The sequence below is a fragment of the Phyllopteryx taeniolatus genome, chromosome 5, assembly GCF_024500385.1.
Source record: "Phyllopteryx taeniolatus isolate TA_2022b chromosome 5, UOR_Ptae_1.2, whole genome shotgun sequence".
Taxonomy (NCBI): domain Eukaryota; kingdom Metazoa; phylum Chordata; class Actinopteri; order Syngnathiformes; family Syngnathidae; genus Phyllopteryx; species Phyllopteryx taeniolatus.
The window spans coordinates 3,240,920-3,256,562 of record NC_084506.1 but is presented as its reverse complement, the minus strand read 5'-3'; the positions used below and the strand labels follow the sequence as shown (position 1 = coordinate 3,256,562).

The window sequence follows — 15,643 nt, the reverse complement described above, 5'->3', positions numbered from 1 at the left end:
TTGCTAGGAATGCAAAGTTATGTCCTTTCATCATCATTCCTGTCATACTGTGTTGCGGTACTGTGTTAGAGGGGGAAAAAATTTTTGGAACGGTGAACTGAAATTTGTTGAGAATGAACTTTCCCAACACTGCGTGTAGCATCTTAAAAAAGAATGGTGAACAAAATAAAACATCGTATAATGCATTTATTAGAAGGGCCAAGCTGTCATAAACTGAATTTGTCCCAGAATGTAATCGTAATCAAAAACAGAATGCAAAAATATGCCTTACTATAATATGAGAACACCGTAATCAAAAAATAATAGTAGTAAGTTATCAGAAAGGGGTTGCAGGAGTTCAGTTCAAATACAATGTATACAGCCTCATTTCACTCTTGAATCATGATTGTACTGTATGCAGTATTTACTATATGTTGGGCGCTGCCCCTAATGCAGGGTCACCACCAGTCTCAGCTTCAAATAACTGCATTTCCTATTTTACGCTTTGAACTGACAAATGGATGCATGAAGGTTTTGGGATCAGTTGTTCAAATGGCCACCGCGTCAGACTGAATTGATATCCAACCTGTTAGTTAAATTGCATACAGTACACATTTATCTTAAACATCTATCTCTTCTTTTTTTGTTGTTGTTGTTTTTTGCTGTCTAGCGCATTCCAGTGATGAACAGAGGACAACTTATTGATGATGCATTTAATTTGGCAAGGTAGTACTGTTGCTATTATTTATTATAACCTGTAATTTGAGCGTTCATATGAGACTCAACTCAATCAAATAGGGTGTTGTTCATTCACTTGACTTTTCTTTTAGGGCCAAAATTGTTGACGTGACTCTGGCTCTAAATGCAACGTGGTTCCTCCGTAGCGAGAAAGATTACATACCCTGGGAGTCCGCCGTTCGGAATCTTGAGTACTTTGTCCTCATGTTTGATCGCTCTGAGCTGTATGGACCTATACAGGCATGTTCCATTACAACATTACCAGTTCATTTATTTAAAAATCATACATTATACTACTAGTTGTCATATTTTTGAGAGTCTATTGACTTTGTAATTGATACAGTGTGTTTACCGGGGACATAAATGTCTCCTGGTTATAAAATCAAACTAAACATTCTATGGATGGACGCATACATTTGTTAAAACCTTTTTTCCTTCAGAGCTATCTTCGGGATCAAGTTGAAAACTTGCACAGCTTCTTCAGCAACTTGACGGACAACTCTGAAGTTCCAATGGACCATTCCTTACAGTAAGAAACAATGTTTTGTGTGTGTGCGTGTGTACGTTTTTTTTTATCAATTTGTTGTATATAGTTTAGCAAGTGTATTCTATGTACATACATATTATAAGTCACTCAAGGATTTAAATTTTTTAAAGTTCACAAATAATAAAAAATAAAAAAAAACGTTATTTTTTTATTGATGATTGATATATTGACTTTTAAATAATAGATAATGAAATGAGGTCCATTTTATGTCATAGCCCATGGTATTCTCTAGCCTATCCCAGATGAATTGATGAATTGGCAATCGCAGGGCATGTATAGACAAACGGGGATGTGTTTTGGGTCATTATCTTGCTGCATCACGAAAGAGCTCCTTGTCAGTTTGGCTTTATTTTTCTATAAATTGGCAAACAAAGTGTTTCTGTACACTTCAGAATTTATTTTGCCGTTGACATCACGTGTCGCTTCAGTGAAGGTGACTGAGCCCATCTCAGAAGAAACAATGCAAGCCCAAGTCATGACATTGCCTCTGCGGAGCTTCACGGATGTTCGGGATCATTAGCAGAGCCTTCTTTCTCAAAGTTTTAGAAGAAATAACACACTGGTTTCATTTCAAGGCACAGCCAGATCATAGCCATTGATGTGGCTTGTTCCAACGGACTCCAAGAATGCATAGATAGAGCCACGTGGATGTTTAACAACTGGATGAATACCAATGATACCAACACTAACAGGTATGGACACACCTGGTGAAGTCAAATGTCATATTTAGACTTGTTATAGAATCAACCTATTTCTTCTTTCTGTTCAGTCTGTTTAAACATTCGAACAGTGTGGTCATCTTAATTATCTCAACTATTATTCTTCTCTGACTTAAGTCTCCATCAGTGGCTTAGCAAGGGTAAGTATCAGTGTTAGGATAGTGACCAACTGTCAAAAAGGGCTTTTGATTTTGACATTGCCCTACTAGAGGCAGAACAAAACCTAACAATGTTTTCCCTCATCTCTAAGGTCTCCCACATACTGTACAAAATGGATTCTTAGAGTAACATATTTTACTGCAAACATTCTTAAATTGATACATACTTTTTATACACCCCAAACTTAAAAAAGAATAAAAATACAGCCTGGCCATATGACTGTTATGGCAAATAAATGAATGTAGATGTTGATGCTTATTTTAGGCAAGTGTACATACGGTATGTGTCTACAGTATACGTTACACACATGTCAAGCTGTCCAGAGCTTCTCTTATTAATCTACATGAGTTTATATGTCTAAACTCCCATATGACCATGCTATCCAATATTTCTTTTTTTTTTAAGTTTGGGGTGGATAAAAATATGTATCAATTTATCAGTGTTTGCTGTAAAATATTTCTACCTAAGAAACCCTTTAATATACTGTACGGGAGACCTTTAGCGATGAGGAAAAACGTTAGGTTTGGTTTTACCCTCGGTAGGGGTATCTCAATTTTTTTAGGACAGTGTCAATATCTGTTGCTATTTATATTAGTTTTTTTGTCATAAATCCCATATCTTTGAGAACAGAAGATAGTGACTGGTCTTTTATTAACAATGACATTTGTAAGAGAAGACTTCTAAAGTAAGTAAACTAAGTCACCAATTTTGGAATGCTGGAACGATGCGAGATTGGATAATAAAATGCCAGTCATCTTGGGATGTCTTACAAATTGAAGTTCATGCAAGTATTCATCCATTGCAATCTCACCAACATGGACAGAGCAAGAACATATATGGGAATTCTGATGGTTCTTCCTTTTTTTTTTTTTTTAATACTAACAGTTCTTATCTAGATGCAAAACTTGAACTGGAACAATTCTCGCTCCATGAATGGTAATGTTTCAAGTGTCCAATGAGGACACAGACAAGGGTCCATACAATGGAGTCTCCGCAGTCGAACAAAATCCGTTCTGAGATTTTTCTCTGATCAGTTTTCAGTTTTACAGTTTTTCCTGAAGGAAATAATGTAAATCAACTTTTATAGATACAGTATCTGTCATTTCGCCAGAAATGATATGTATCCAAATCCAAAAAGGGAACAGTAGCCTTGATTTGAGGTCAATTAAAGATTCCTTCAACTTGGAATAAAAAAAACGTTTGATGTTTTGTGTGTGTGTATGACTCAGCATTCACCCCAACTTGCGGTCAGTCGTCTACTGCCAAGCTGTCGCTGCTGGGGGGAAAAAAGAGTGGGAGTTTGCTTGGAATAAGTTCCAGACCACCAGTGAAACCTCAGAGAAAGACCAGCTTCGTAAAGCACTGTCGTGCACCAAGAAGATCTGGCTTCTAAGCAGGTGACGCTCAATAACGTTTAAACTTGATGATGTTTCATATTTAATATGATAATAGGCTTAATAAATAAGACCTTATTTTATTATGGCCACACCTTCAGATAAACTGAAGAGATTTTGGTTATCTTGCAGATACCTGGAGTACACTTTGGACCCTGAGAAGATACGACTGATGGATGTTACTTCGACTATTAACTACATTGCCACAAACGTGGCGGGGCATGGATTGGCCTGGAATTTTATTCGAGCGCACTGGGACTACGTTAGTCAGGGGTTGGTTCTTGTCTCGTTCTTGAATACATCTGTGTTATGTACAGTTGTGTTCATCTGTGCACTGTGCCGTAAAGTATTTGCCCCCTTCTCAAATTCTTTCGATCGGATTCAAGTCCAGACTATTACTAGGCCACTTCAAAACATTCATTTTGTTTTTATAAGCAATTGAGACTTTGGTTTGCTGTGGTGTTTTGGATTGTTCTCCTGCTATAGAACCGAGTGCTGTTCACCTTGAGGTCGTGAACTGATGGTCGAACATACTCCTTCAGGATTTTCTGGTAAAGAGCAAAATTCATGGTTCCATGAATCACAGCAAGCTAATCAGGTCCTGAAGGAGCAAGGAAGCCCCCAGACGGTCACACAACCACCACGTTTGACTGTTGCTATCATAGTTCTCTTTTTGAAATGCTGTAATACGTTTATGCCAGATGTAACAAGACACACACCTTACAAAAAGTTCAACTTTCATCTCGTCAGTCCATAGAATATTCCAACAAAAGTCTTGGAAATCATTCAGATGTTTTGTTTCCCTCCCCAAAAAAATTAAGACAAGCCTTTATGTTCTTTTTAGTCAGCAGTGGTTGTCGCCTTGGAACTCTGCCATGGCTGCCATTTTGGCCAGTCTCTTCCTTATTATTGAGTAATGAACACCGACCTTAACTGAGGCAAGGGAGGCCCACAGTTCTTTAGATGTTGTCCTGGGTTCATTTGTGACCTCCTGGTTGAGTCGTTGCTGTTTACTTGGGGTAATTGTTTTGGGCCAGCCACTCCTGGGAAGGTTCACCACTGTTCCATGTTTTCTTTATTCACGGATGATGGGTCTCACCATGGTTCGCTGGAGTCCTAAAGCTTTGAAAATGGCTTTGTAACCCTTTCTAGACTGATTGACGTCTATTACTTAATTTCTCATCTGCTCTTGAATTTCTTTGGATTGTGCCATTTTGTTGCAGCTTTTTGAGATCTTTTGGCTGACTTCATTTTGTCAGACAGGTTCTATTTAGGTGATTTCTTGATTGAACGGGTCTGGAGGTAATCAGGCTTAGGTGGGGTCAGTAAAAATGAACTCAGTTTTCCAAAAATTGTGATTAGCCACAGTTAATTCATAATTCAACAAGGGAAGCAATACTTTTTCACACAGGGCAAGTTCCCCCATTAATAAATAAAATCAAAAACTGCATTTTATTTTTACTTGGGTTATCTTTGGCTGATATTTATATTTGCTTAACGATCTTAAACATTACAGTGGGGGAAACTACGCAAAATAAATCTCAACTGAGGAGGGGGAAAAATACTTTTTCACGGTACTGCATGTTAGAGCATGCAATGGAGTTTGATCGCGACAGACATGGGCAGACAAACATTTTTTATTTAAAGTTCATATTTAGAAAGTATTGTTTAATGATAAACGTATAATCTTACAGAATATGAATATTACATTTGTTAAGCAACAAGCCACTGTGTAAAAAAAAGCAATTGGTGACCTTCCTAATGTCAGTGTTTTGCTATTTAGTAGTATTTTGTTTACCTATTTCCACCCAAACACGTAGCAAGCGAAAAGTAGAACGGACTTCCAAGTGGACTAAAGTTAGAAAAAAGAAAATTATTGTTCATGACGTGTGTTTAGTGATTTATAGAAGGGTTTTGTTAGTTTGAATACAGATATTGAACCGTCTGTGTTCATCTCTTGGTCGGAGACAAGAAGAAGAAGAATCACCTTTTATCGTCATGAACATGCATGCACACGAAATTTGTTCTCTGCATTTAACCCATCACAGTGAACACATACACATGTTAGTGGAACATACTGGCGCAGGGGGCAGCTGACAAGTAGGACAACAGGATGTCTTGGCTACTTGACTGTTACTGCATTTGCGTCGTCCTCTGAAGTGAGCAGTTCTTTATAATCCACAGTGGCTTGTTTGAATTTGATCTCATCTAGTACAAAGGTCATCAATTGTAATCAGTGCTTATCTCGAGTTCTTTCTCATAAAGGCCACAATGTTTGTTGTTACCAGGAAGTGGTGCTGATTCATTTCAGTTGAAACGTATGTAATATAATCTTAATGACGTTATTAGAGGCTTATTCAAGATTTCCAATATTCAGTGCAAATATTTTCAACATGACAATCATGTTCTTTCTAATATAGATTTATGTCTGTTACCAGGGATGGAGCCAAGCTGATAGAGGGAGTGACCAGGAGGTTCTCGACACAGTTCGAACTGGAGGAGGTAATTCATCCTAAGTAGTGATGTCAAAACAAACCAATCATAAAATACAGATTCTCACGAAATGAGTCACTGGATTCAAGCTCTCATGAGTTTTATAGAGTTCCTTTGGGTAATGATGCATTTTTGCTTTGATTTTTATTTTATTTTTTTAAATCAACACCGCTGGATCGGTGTGACAAACAACTGAACAACCAAGTTCAGTTTTGATCTTACCAACAAGGCATGTAGGAGCTTGGAGTTTGTCCTAATGGGTGGGCTCGATTTCATGTTTAGGCTACGGTATGTTCCTTGTGGCCACAGCAGCCTTGTTTGCCCATGGGATTTGGGCCATTTTTCCTTTGTATTCAAGTATTGCTAAGTTTTCACGGTCTGTTATGGTATCTGTGACAGGTCGTGGGTGGACGGGGCTGTTGAGTCCCGGAGGCTCAAAGGCACACTAATGTTTGCTACAGATGCCAGTACGTTTACGACAGGCCGCTCTCACTCACGCTGTCACGTACGTGGTTAGGGCGAAGGCGAGGCACGCAAGGCAAGAAAATGGTGGACCCAATTGCAGGGAAGCAGGGAGGCAAGGCAGGAGTGTGGGAGTCTCAAAATAATAATATTTAATCTTCAAAAAAAGGAAAACAAGGATATTGGATAAAGCAAAACTGAACGAAGTCCCACAACAGATAACAACCAAACCAAAGTAACAAAGAAACACTTGAATATCTAAAACTGTAAACAAATTATGACCTGTGAGTAAGACGTGGAATAGATAGGGAAAATGACACCTGACAATGACATACCACAATGATAAAGACAACTGGCGACTATGACATGGCAAAGACATGTGACAACGGCAATGAACCGACAAGAACTGAAAGAAACCAGGGAACTAAATACAAACAAATTGACGAGAGACGAGTGGCTGGAGAGAGCTGATTGGTCGACACAAAGTAGACGAGAACAGGTGGACACAACAACCTAACGAGCACACGACAAACATGGAACACAGGAAAACATGGAACAAAACTAAACACAACCCAAACCAAAACACAGACCATGACACACGCACATATTCAACATTAAGCATTTTGAACAGGTGTGCTACGGTATTTTTTTTTTTGGAGGGTGGGGGGGGTTTAAATGGTTTCTTTTTTTCCAATGCAATTATAATGGCTATCAGTTATCCGTGGATGTTTGCTATTTGTACAGTTAAAACAGAAAATCTACATCCTAATGAAAATTTATGGGCGGGCCTGAAAAGGTGTGCACAGTGCCGTGAAAAAGTATTGGGCCCCTTCCCAAGTTCTTATATTTATGCATAGTTTCCCCACTTGAATGTTTAAGATCATCAAACAAACAAAATATGATATCAGACAAATATAACCCAAGTGAACTTCAAATGCTGTTTTAAAATGGTGATTTCATTTATTAAGGAAACACAAACTTCAAAGTTACCTGACCCTGTGTGAAAACAGTAATGGCCCCCTAAACCTAATAACTGCTTGGACCATCCTCAGCAGCAACAACTGAAATCAAGCGTTTTCTATAACTGGCATTGAGTCTTTCACATCTGCGGATATATTTTGGCTCACTCTTCCTTGCAGAATAGTTAAATTCAGCAGAAATTGAGTGTTTCCGAGCATGAACGGCCTTTTGAAGGTCATGCCACTACATTTCGATCGGATTCAAGTCCACTTTTTTTTAAGCCATTCAGAAGTTGACTTGCTGGTGTGTTTTGGATCATTATCCTGCTGCAGTGCACTTCAGCTTGAGGTCACAAACTGATGGCTGACCATTCTCCTTCAGGATTTCTTTGTTAAAGAGCAGAATTCATGGTTCCATCATTGACAGCAAGTTGTCCAGGTCCTGAAGGAGCAGACCAGCCCAAGACCATCACACTACACCATGTTTGACTGCTGGTATGATGTTCTTTTCCTGAAATGCTGTGCTACATTTACGCCAGAAAGTCAAAAAGTTCCACTTTTCATCTGGTCAGTCCAAATAATCATCTCGCAAAAGTCTTGGGAGTCGTTCAGATGTTTTTTTTTTTTTTTTTTACAAAACTAAGACAAGCCTTTACAGTAGGTTCTTTTCGGTCAGCAGTGGTTTTCAGATTGGAACTCAGCCGTGAATGCCATTTTTGTCTAGTCTTTTCCTTATTGTTGTGTCATGAACACTGACCTTAACTGAGGCAAGGGAGGCCAGCAGTTCTTTATAAGTTGTCAGGAGTTCCTTCGTGAGCTCCTAGATGAGTCATTGCTGTTCTCTTAGGGTAATCTTTGGAGGCCAGGCATGTTCCATGTTTTCTCCATGTGGAGATAATGGCTCTCCCTATGGTTCGCTGAATCTTAAAGCTCTAGAAATGCCTTTCCAGACCCTTTCCAGACGGATAGATGTCAATTACTTTATTTCTCGATTGTTCTGGAATTTCTTTGGATCGTGTCATTTTGTTGCAGCTTTTTTAGATCTTTTGTCCGACTTGGTTTTGTCATGACAGATTCTGTTTAAGTGATTTCTTGACTGAACAGGTCAGGAGGTAATCAGGCTTGGGCGTGATCAATGAAAATTAACCAAAAATTGTGATTAGCCACAATTAATTCATGATTTACCATGGAGAGTAATTACTTTTTCCAAACAGGGCAAGGTAAGCGAGTAGTTTTTTTTTCATAATAAATGAAATCATTTAAAAGCAGCATTCTAGGTTTACTTGGATTATATTTGTCTGATATTTACATTTGTTTGATGATCTTAAACATTAAAGTAGGGAAGAATTTGAGAAGGGGGACAATACTTTTTCACGGCACTGGATGAGCAAGATAGCCTATAAACTTTGCGCAGCCTATAATCTTTGAAGAAAGTCCTGTTAAATTGTGAAAGTCCTGTTAAATTGTGAAAAACTAAAGAAAAACTGTTAGTATTCTGGCATTCAGCAAATATAAATAATTTTGGTTATCTTAATTGACCTAAAACAAGAAAAGTTTAGTCTGATTTCATGTCAGGTAGTGAGGGGAAAAAAAGCATATCTTTTTATAACGGTGTATGTAAACATTAGTTTACAACTGTAGTATGTAGTTTGTGACACGAGAGAATTGCGCCTTATTTTGCTGTAACTCGCTGTAACTGGCTGTATCATGCCGTAACAGTTAGCGGCCTGTTAACCACCACAGGCATTCTGTGTTTGAACGCGATGCAATGGCTACATACACTCTAAATTTGTCAAAATGAGACAAAACGTGAAACAAGCGTGGCACAACATGACACAACTTGAAAGGACTGTGAGGGGAATACCTATGCTTCTTGGGCCACTATGGACCGTCTCAATGTTTCGATATGACCTATTACAACCCCAATTCCAATGAAGTTGGGACGTTGTGTTAAACCTAAATAAAAACAGAATACAATGATTTGCAAATCATGTTCAACCTATATTTAATTGAATATGCAACAAAGACAAGATATTTAATATTCAAACTGATGAACTTTATTGTTTTTAGCAAATAATCATTGACTTAGAATTTTATGGCTGCAAGATGTTCCAAAAAAGCTGGGACAGGTGGCAAAAAAGACTGAGAAAGTTGAGGAATGCTCATCAAACACCTGTTTGGAACATCCCACAGGTGAACAGGCTAATTGGGAACAGGTGGGTGCCATGATTGGGTATAAAAGGAGCTTCCCTGAATTGCTCAGTCATTCAAAAGCAAAGATGGGGCGAGGTTCACCTCTTTGTGAACAAGTGCGTGAGAAAATAGTCCAACAGTTTAAGGACAATGTTCCTCAATGTACAATTGCAAGGATTTTAGGGATTTCATCATCTACGGTCCATAATATCATCAAAAGATTCACAGAATCTGGAGAAATCACTGCATGTAAGCGGCAAGGCCGAAAACCAACATTGAATGCCCGTGACCTTCGATCCCTCAGACGGCACTGCATCAAAAACCGACATGTGTAAAGGATATCACCACATGGGCTCAGGAACACTTCAGAAAACCAATGTCAGTAAATACAGTTCGGCGCTACATCCGTAAGTGCAACTTGAAACACTACTAGACAAAGCAAAAGCCATTTATCAACAACATCCAGAAACGCCGCCGGCTTCTCTGGGCCTGAGCTCATCTCAGATGGACTGATGAAAAAGTGTTCTGTGGTCCGACGAGTCCACATTTCAAATTGTTTTTGGAAATTGTGGACATCGTGTCCTCCGGGCCAAAGAGGAAAAGAACCATCCGGACTGTTATGGACGCAAAGTTCAAAAGCCAGCATCTGTGATAGTATGGGGCTGTGTTAGTGCCAATGGCATGGATAGCTTACACATCTGTGAAGGCACCATTAATGCTGAAAGGTACATACAGGTTTTGGAGAAACATATGCTGCCATCCAAGCAATGTCTTTTTCATGGATGCTCCTGCTTATTTCAGCAAGACAATGCCAAACCACATTCTACACATGTTACAAAAGTGTGGCTTCGTAGTAACAGAGTGCGGGTACTAGACTGACCTGCTTGCAGTCCAGACCTGTCACCCTTTGAAAATGTGTGGTGCATTATGAAGCGTAAAATACGACAACGGAGACCGCGGACTGTTGAACAGCTCAATCTGTACATCAAGCAAGAATGGGAAATAATTCCACCTACAAAGCTTAAACAATTAGTGTCCTCAGTTCCCAAACGTTTATTGAATGTTGTTAAAAGAAAAGGTGATGTAACACAGTGGTAAACATGACCCTGTCCCAGCTTTTTTGGAACGTGTTGCAGCCATAAAATTCTAAATTAATTATTATTTGCTAAAAACAATAAAGTTGATCAGTTTGAACATTGAATATCTTGTCTTTGTAGTGTATTCAATCAAATATAGGTCGAACATGACTTGCAAATCATTGTATTCTGTTTTTATTTATGTTAAACACAACGTCACAACTTCATTGGAATTGGGGTTGTACGTACTTTGAGGTTTAGTTGCATTCACTCACCTCAAATTCTGTGGCAATTATTTTGACGGTGTAGCGTATATTGGTTTTGGATAAAAACTTAATTAATTTTGGAGAACGAACACGAGAAGTGAATGCCTATGTTTATTGCCGGCTTAGTTTGACGTACGTTTAACGTTAAAATCAAACTATCTTTGTCTCAAAAAGGGGCACCACGTCTCTTTTTATATTCGTAAATTTTAGGAAAAGTGATGGAAAACCTCTATCATAATCTGAAGGTTGCTACATGAATGAAATACGAGTTCCCGATTTCAGCGGTTTCAGTGTTTCACTCAAACACACAAAAATGACACAGGAAGTGGAATTCTATAGAAAATTTAATTATATCTAAGGGGGAAACAGACAGGGAATCAGTGCAGAGGGAGTTGGACTACAAGGATTACAAGCAAACGTACATAAAGAACAAAATGTAGGGTGAATGACTGAACTCGTGATGTGAGGGTGGAATTAGCATGCGCGGTGACAATGCAAGAGTTGCGAAATTCTGCGACCGTTATGATAATCCAATTACAGTATGCACCAATTTGTACTCAGGAAACAACACACTGTACTCACATAGCGTAGAACAGAATTTAGACAGGCTGGCCGTTCTTCCAGATGGATGGACCGGGGCGCCGAACAGGTGCATTTGAAGAAAAGGGAGGGGAAAAAGGAAAAACTGAGTAAAAGCAAGGGTAAGGTTGCCGAAGCGCCTTGGTGATGGTGTTCGTCATGGGCTCAGAGAAAACCTGTGCCGGAATTCCTTCCGGATTCCCAGCTTCTGCATTGTCACACACACACACCCTGGTTAATCTATGCAATGAGTGTTTCAATTTTATGTGGTGGCTAAGAACACTTATTATTTGTGGTGTAACATTTGTGTTGCGTGAGGTAAAACATCTTATCTAATTGAGTTGACAAACAGATTTGACATCAGACCTGTGGAAAAGCAATCAATAGTGAGATTGATGTCATGATATATATTGGGAGCATTCATGCAAAGTTCGTAAAATCACAACGGACACTTAAAGTTAGTGAAAACTGTTGGTAACTGTCGCGGCTTGCATTGTGTAAACTTAGTCTAATCTGAGATTATTGACATATACTTTGATTGAAAAGTGACATCAACATCAACAAGACTTGTTACAAGTGGCATTGTGTGGGTCGCGAGCGGATGCTCACGTTTTGGTTTGAGCCTTTGCACAAATTTTGACTGATGATAGGAAAGGTGTAACTTTTTTCTATTTTTAAAAATGTACCTCTGAACCTCTGCAGTTGGAGAAGTTTGCAACAAACTACGATCTTGGTCCTGCTTCTGCGGCTGTGGACCTGGCTATAGAGCAAGTCAAAGTCAACATTGAGTGGATCAGCGAGAACAAGGACATCGTACTGGAGTGGTTTCAAAGCAAAACTCAGAACGATATCGAGCCTTTGTTTGGTCCATCAGATGGTGAAAGCAGCTTTTAAAGCCCTCCCTCTGCTACTAAATACAGAATCTAAGGTAACTCTTAAATCAATTCCAACAAAATGGACCAAAAAAACTGACTGATGCACTTTTCTAAAACCGTCTTCCTGAGATGAATACAGAATCTAAGTCAAATGTAGATTACGTTACAAAATTAAACATACTCTATCCATCCCTCCATTTTCTGAGCCACTTCTGGCAGACACTCTAACCAGTGCCGTGCCGCCTAAACATACTCTACTCTGCTAAAAACATTAATCAATACTTATTTATTTACAATATAACCTCCCAATGCACGTGGAAAACAGATGAATGCTGCAAATGTACATGTCCAGCATGTACACATCAGAGCCAAAGAACAGAATCCTAACTGTTATAAAATAATTTTTTTAGAAAGCTGATTTTTTTTTGTTTTAATCACATGACCAGATCATTTGTGTGTTAGGTTGAAATTAAGTCCTTGTGTACAATAGAGGGGCTTCAGAAAATATTGGCACCTTATGGTCACTGATATCTAATATACACTAGTAACAAGGCTGATCCTTACAGTATTTCTTTGTTATAATAAAACACGAGCAAGTTCAGCCTACTTATTTATTCATCTATTCTATAGAGCAAATGTTCACCGAAAACATTCCATTGAGTTCAGAATGACAAAGAACTGCAAAGAATGATGACAGTTTGGGCTATTTATGTTTATTGTTTACATCCATCCATTTTCTGAGCCGCTTATTCTCACAAGGTTCGCGGGCATGCTGGAGTCTATCCCAGCTATCACCGGGGAGGAGGCGGGGTACACCCTGAACTGGTTGCCAGCCAATCGCAGGGCACATACAAACAAACAACCATTCGAACTCACATTCACACCTACGGGTAATTTGGAGTCCTCAATTAACCTACCATGCATGTTTTTGGGATGTGGGAGGAAACCGGAGTACCCGGAGAAAACCCACGCAGGCACGGGGAGAACATGCAAACTCCACACAGGCGGGGCCGGGGATTGAACCCGGTCCTCAGAACTGTGAGGCAGACACTCTAACCAGTCGTCCACCGTGCCGCCTTATTGTTTACATTATTACATTATTATTACTTTGTACCCTTGAGGGCAGGAATGGGAATAATTTAGGTACAAACCATGTGTACAGTGTGTATGTTTGTAACTTTGTCATCATACATGACAAAAATAAGGTGGGGACAAGTGACCAACAAGCAATGTGTACCAAAGGATTGTAAAAATAAAATAAAATAAAATAACTGAGTACAGTATGTCCATTTTTTGTACACTCTGCCTTTTACATTGAATTCATCACCAACTAAGATGACAAAGATGCATTGTTATAATGTATTGAAAAACATTTCACGCATAACAAACTCTGGATTCACGCTGCTTTTTCCCAGTTTTCATGTACTGTAGGTAGTTTCATGCATTTTATATATTTACTCCTGTAATAGTTTATTAGATGATTGTGAAAATAATGTGCATACATACATTTGTAAGGGGCATTGGTAGTTAAGTGTTTCTCATAGTTGACTCAGGCACAACTGGTGTGGAATTAGTCATTCAAACTGCTCTAAGTGCGAGAGGACTCTGCATCTTGTTGCACAATTGTCAAAAAATAAAAAATAAAAAATATAAAATTTGTACCGGCATTACTAGATAACTAGCAACCCTTTATTGCTCAGTGACTGTTTTTTGTCAATGTCTTTATGTTGTCTGTTGTCATACTAGAGCGGATCAAAATACCGGAGACGAATCCCTTGTGTGTTTTTTGGACATACTTGGCAAATAAAGATGATTCTGATTCTGACTTACTGTCAGCGTTCCATTCATAATGTATGGTGATGGACTGGGGAGCAGTCCAGGGTCTGAATGTCACCCTAAAGCGGCTGGGATAGAAGCCAGACCCAGCCAAGACTTTGACTTGCTCATGCTGAAATTGCTTACAGCAGTGGTTATCAAACTTTTTTTGTGTGTGTGTGTGCATAAACCGAATTAAGCTAATGTTACAAAAAGAAGATGATGTTACAATGTGACAACATGAAGAGATGGCTCAAATAAATAAAAAAATGCTACCTATTTCGGACGAAGCAGACTCTGGGCCACTGGTAAAGAAAAAAGAAAATGCATCAAAAAGACTTCAAAAAGGAAGATGTGATGTTTGGATTCACAGTAACTGATTGGGACCCTCAGCAGCCTCTGTGTTTCTTGTTTGGAGTCAAGGTAATCTCAAACCACACCATGGAAGCAGCACACATCCAAGCATCTTCGGGTAAGACTGCTGACTTCTTCGCACGAAAATTTTCCACGTTCAGGGAGCACAAAATGACATGCGCGCCGCAAGTCAGACTTCAGAAACTTCCCTCCATGCTTTTAATCAGGTAGCTTTGCTTGTTGCCAAGGCCATAATGCAATTTAAAATGCAGTTTCTGCTGTTTCTATCAAATTGTACCCCTCAAGTGTTCTCAAATTTGCAGGGGGTCCATGACTCCAAATAGGTTGAGAACCACTGTCCTAGCTCGTTTTACTACTGCCATCATAACTGCCAATCACCATTGCGATATTGCTGTTATTCATGCAGTTATTGTTAAACAGTATATCAGGCACGTGAGCTCAATGGAGTCATGAGGTACAAAATAAACAAATAATGATTAAATAATCTTTTCAATATGAGTTATCTTTTCTGCAAAGACCAATGCTGGAGTTTAAAGCTCTGCTTCAAACATCAGGTCAGAAAATAACTTGCTCTTTTCAAAACTGAGTGGGACACTTGCAAACACTGGCTATGTGGCTGGCAGCGGAATGAACAGAATTCAGTATTTCTCTGTCTCTCTCTCTCTCTGACTCACACTTTCTGGCATGTGCCCCTCTCTTTTGTCTTATCAAGCAGCCAACCAAGCAGTCTAGGAAGAGTGCCGCACCACACTATGGGTCTTATTTTTTAATAGCCCAATTAGCGGCGCCGGGCGCTATATTGCGTGTTCAAACTAACAGATTACGTGCGCGCTGTTGGCAGGCGTGATCTACTAAGATTGCGATCTTTTACTAAGATCCCAAACAGTGGGCGCTAAATTGTGTATTCACTCACTCTAAACAGATGGAAAACCTGGTGGACACCATTGTAGTTCGGAGTGTTTTGTGTCTTACAATTTTGACCATTGAAAATTTGAGAGCACCGCAAGAGCAAAA

At 39.1% G+C, this 15,643-nt stretch overlaps 1 protein-coding gene across 1 annotated transcript in view; it reads left to right on the top strand.

Annotated features, from left to right (window-relative positions):
- anpeplb (alanyl (membrane) aminopeptidase-like b) overlaps positions 1 to 14,264 on the top strand; it is a 31,539-nt gene extending 17,275 nt beyond the window's left edge. Inside the window, exons 13-20 of the mRNA XM_061772775.1 lie at positions 650 to 705; positions 810 to 957; positions 1,158 to 1,246; positions 1,840 to 1,956; positions 3,372 to 3,539; positions 3,669 to 3,809; positions 5,975 to 6,038; positions 12,267 to 14,264. Coding sequence (XP_061628759.1) covers positions 650 to 705; positions 810 to 957; positions 1,158 to 1,246; positions 1,840 to 1,956; positions 3,372 to 3,539; positions 3,669 to 3,809; positions 5,975 to 6,038; positions 12,267 to 12,458 — 975 coding nt within the window. The 3' untranslated portion in view covers positions 12,459 to 14,264. The remainder of the gene's footprint in view (positions 1 to 649; positions 706 to 809; positions 958 to 1,157; positions 1,247 to 1,839; positions 1,957 to 3,371; positions 3,540 to 3,668; positions 3,810 to 5,974; positions 6,039 to 12,266) is intronic.
- The last annotated feature ends 1,379 nt before the right edge of the window (positions 14,265 to 15,643 follow it).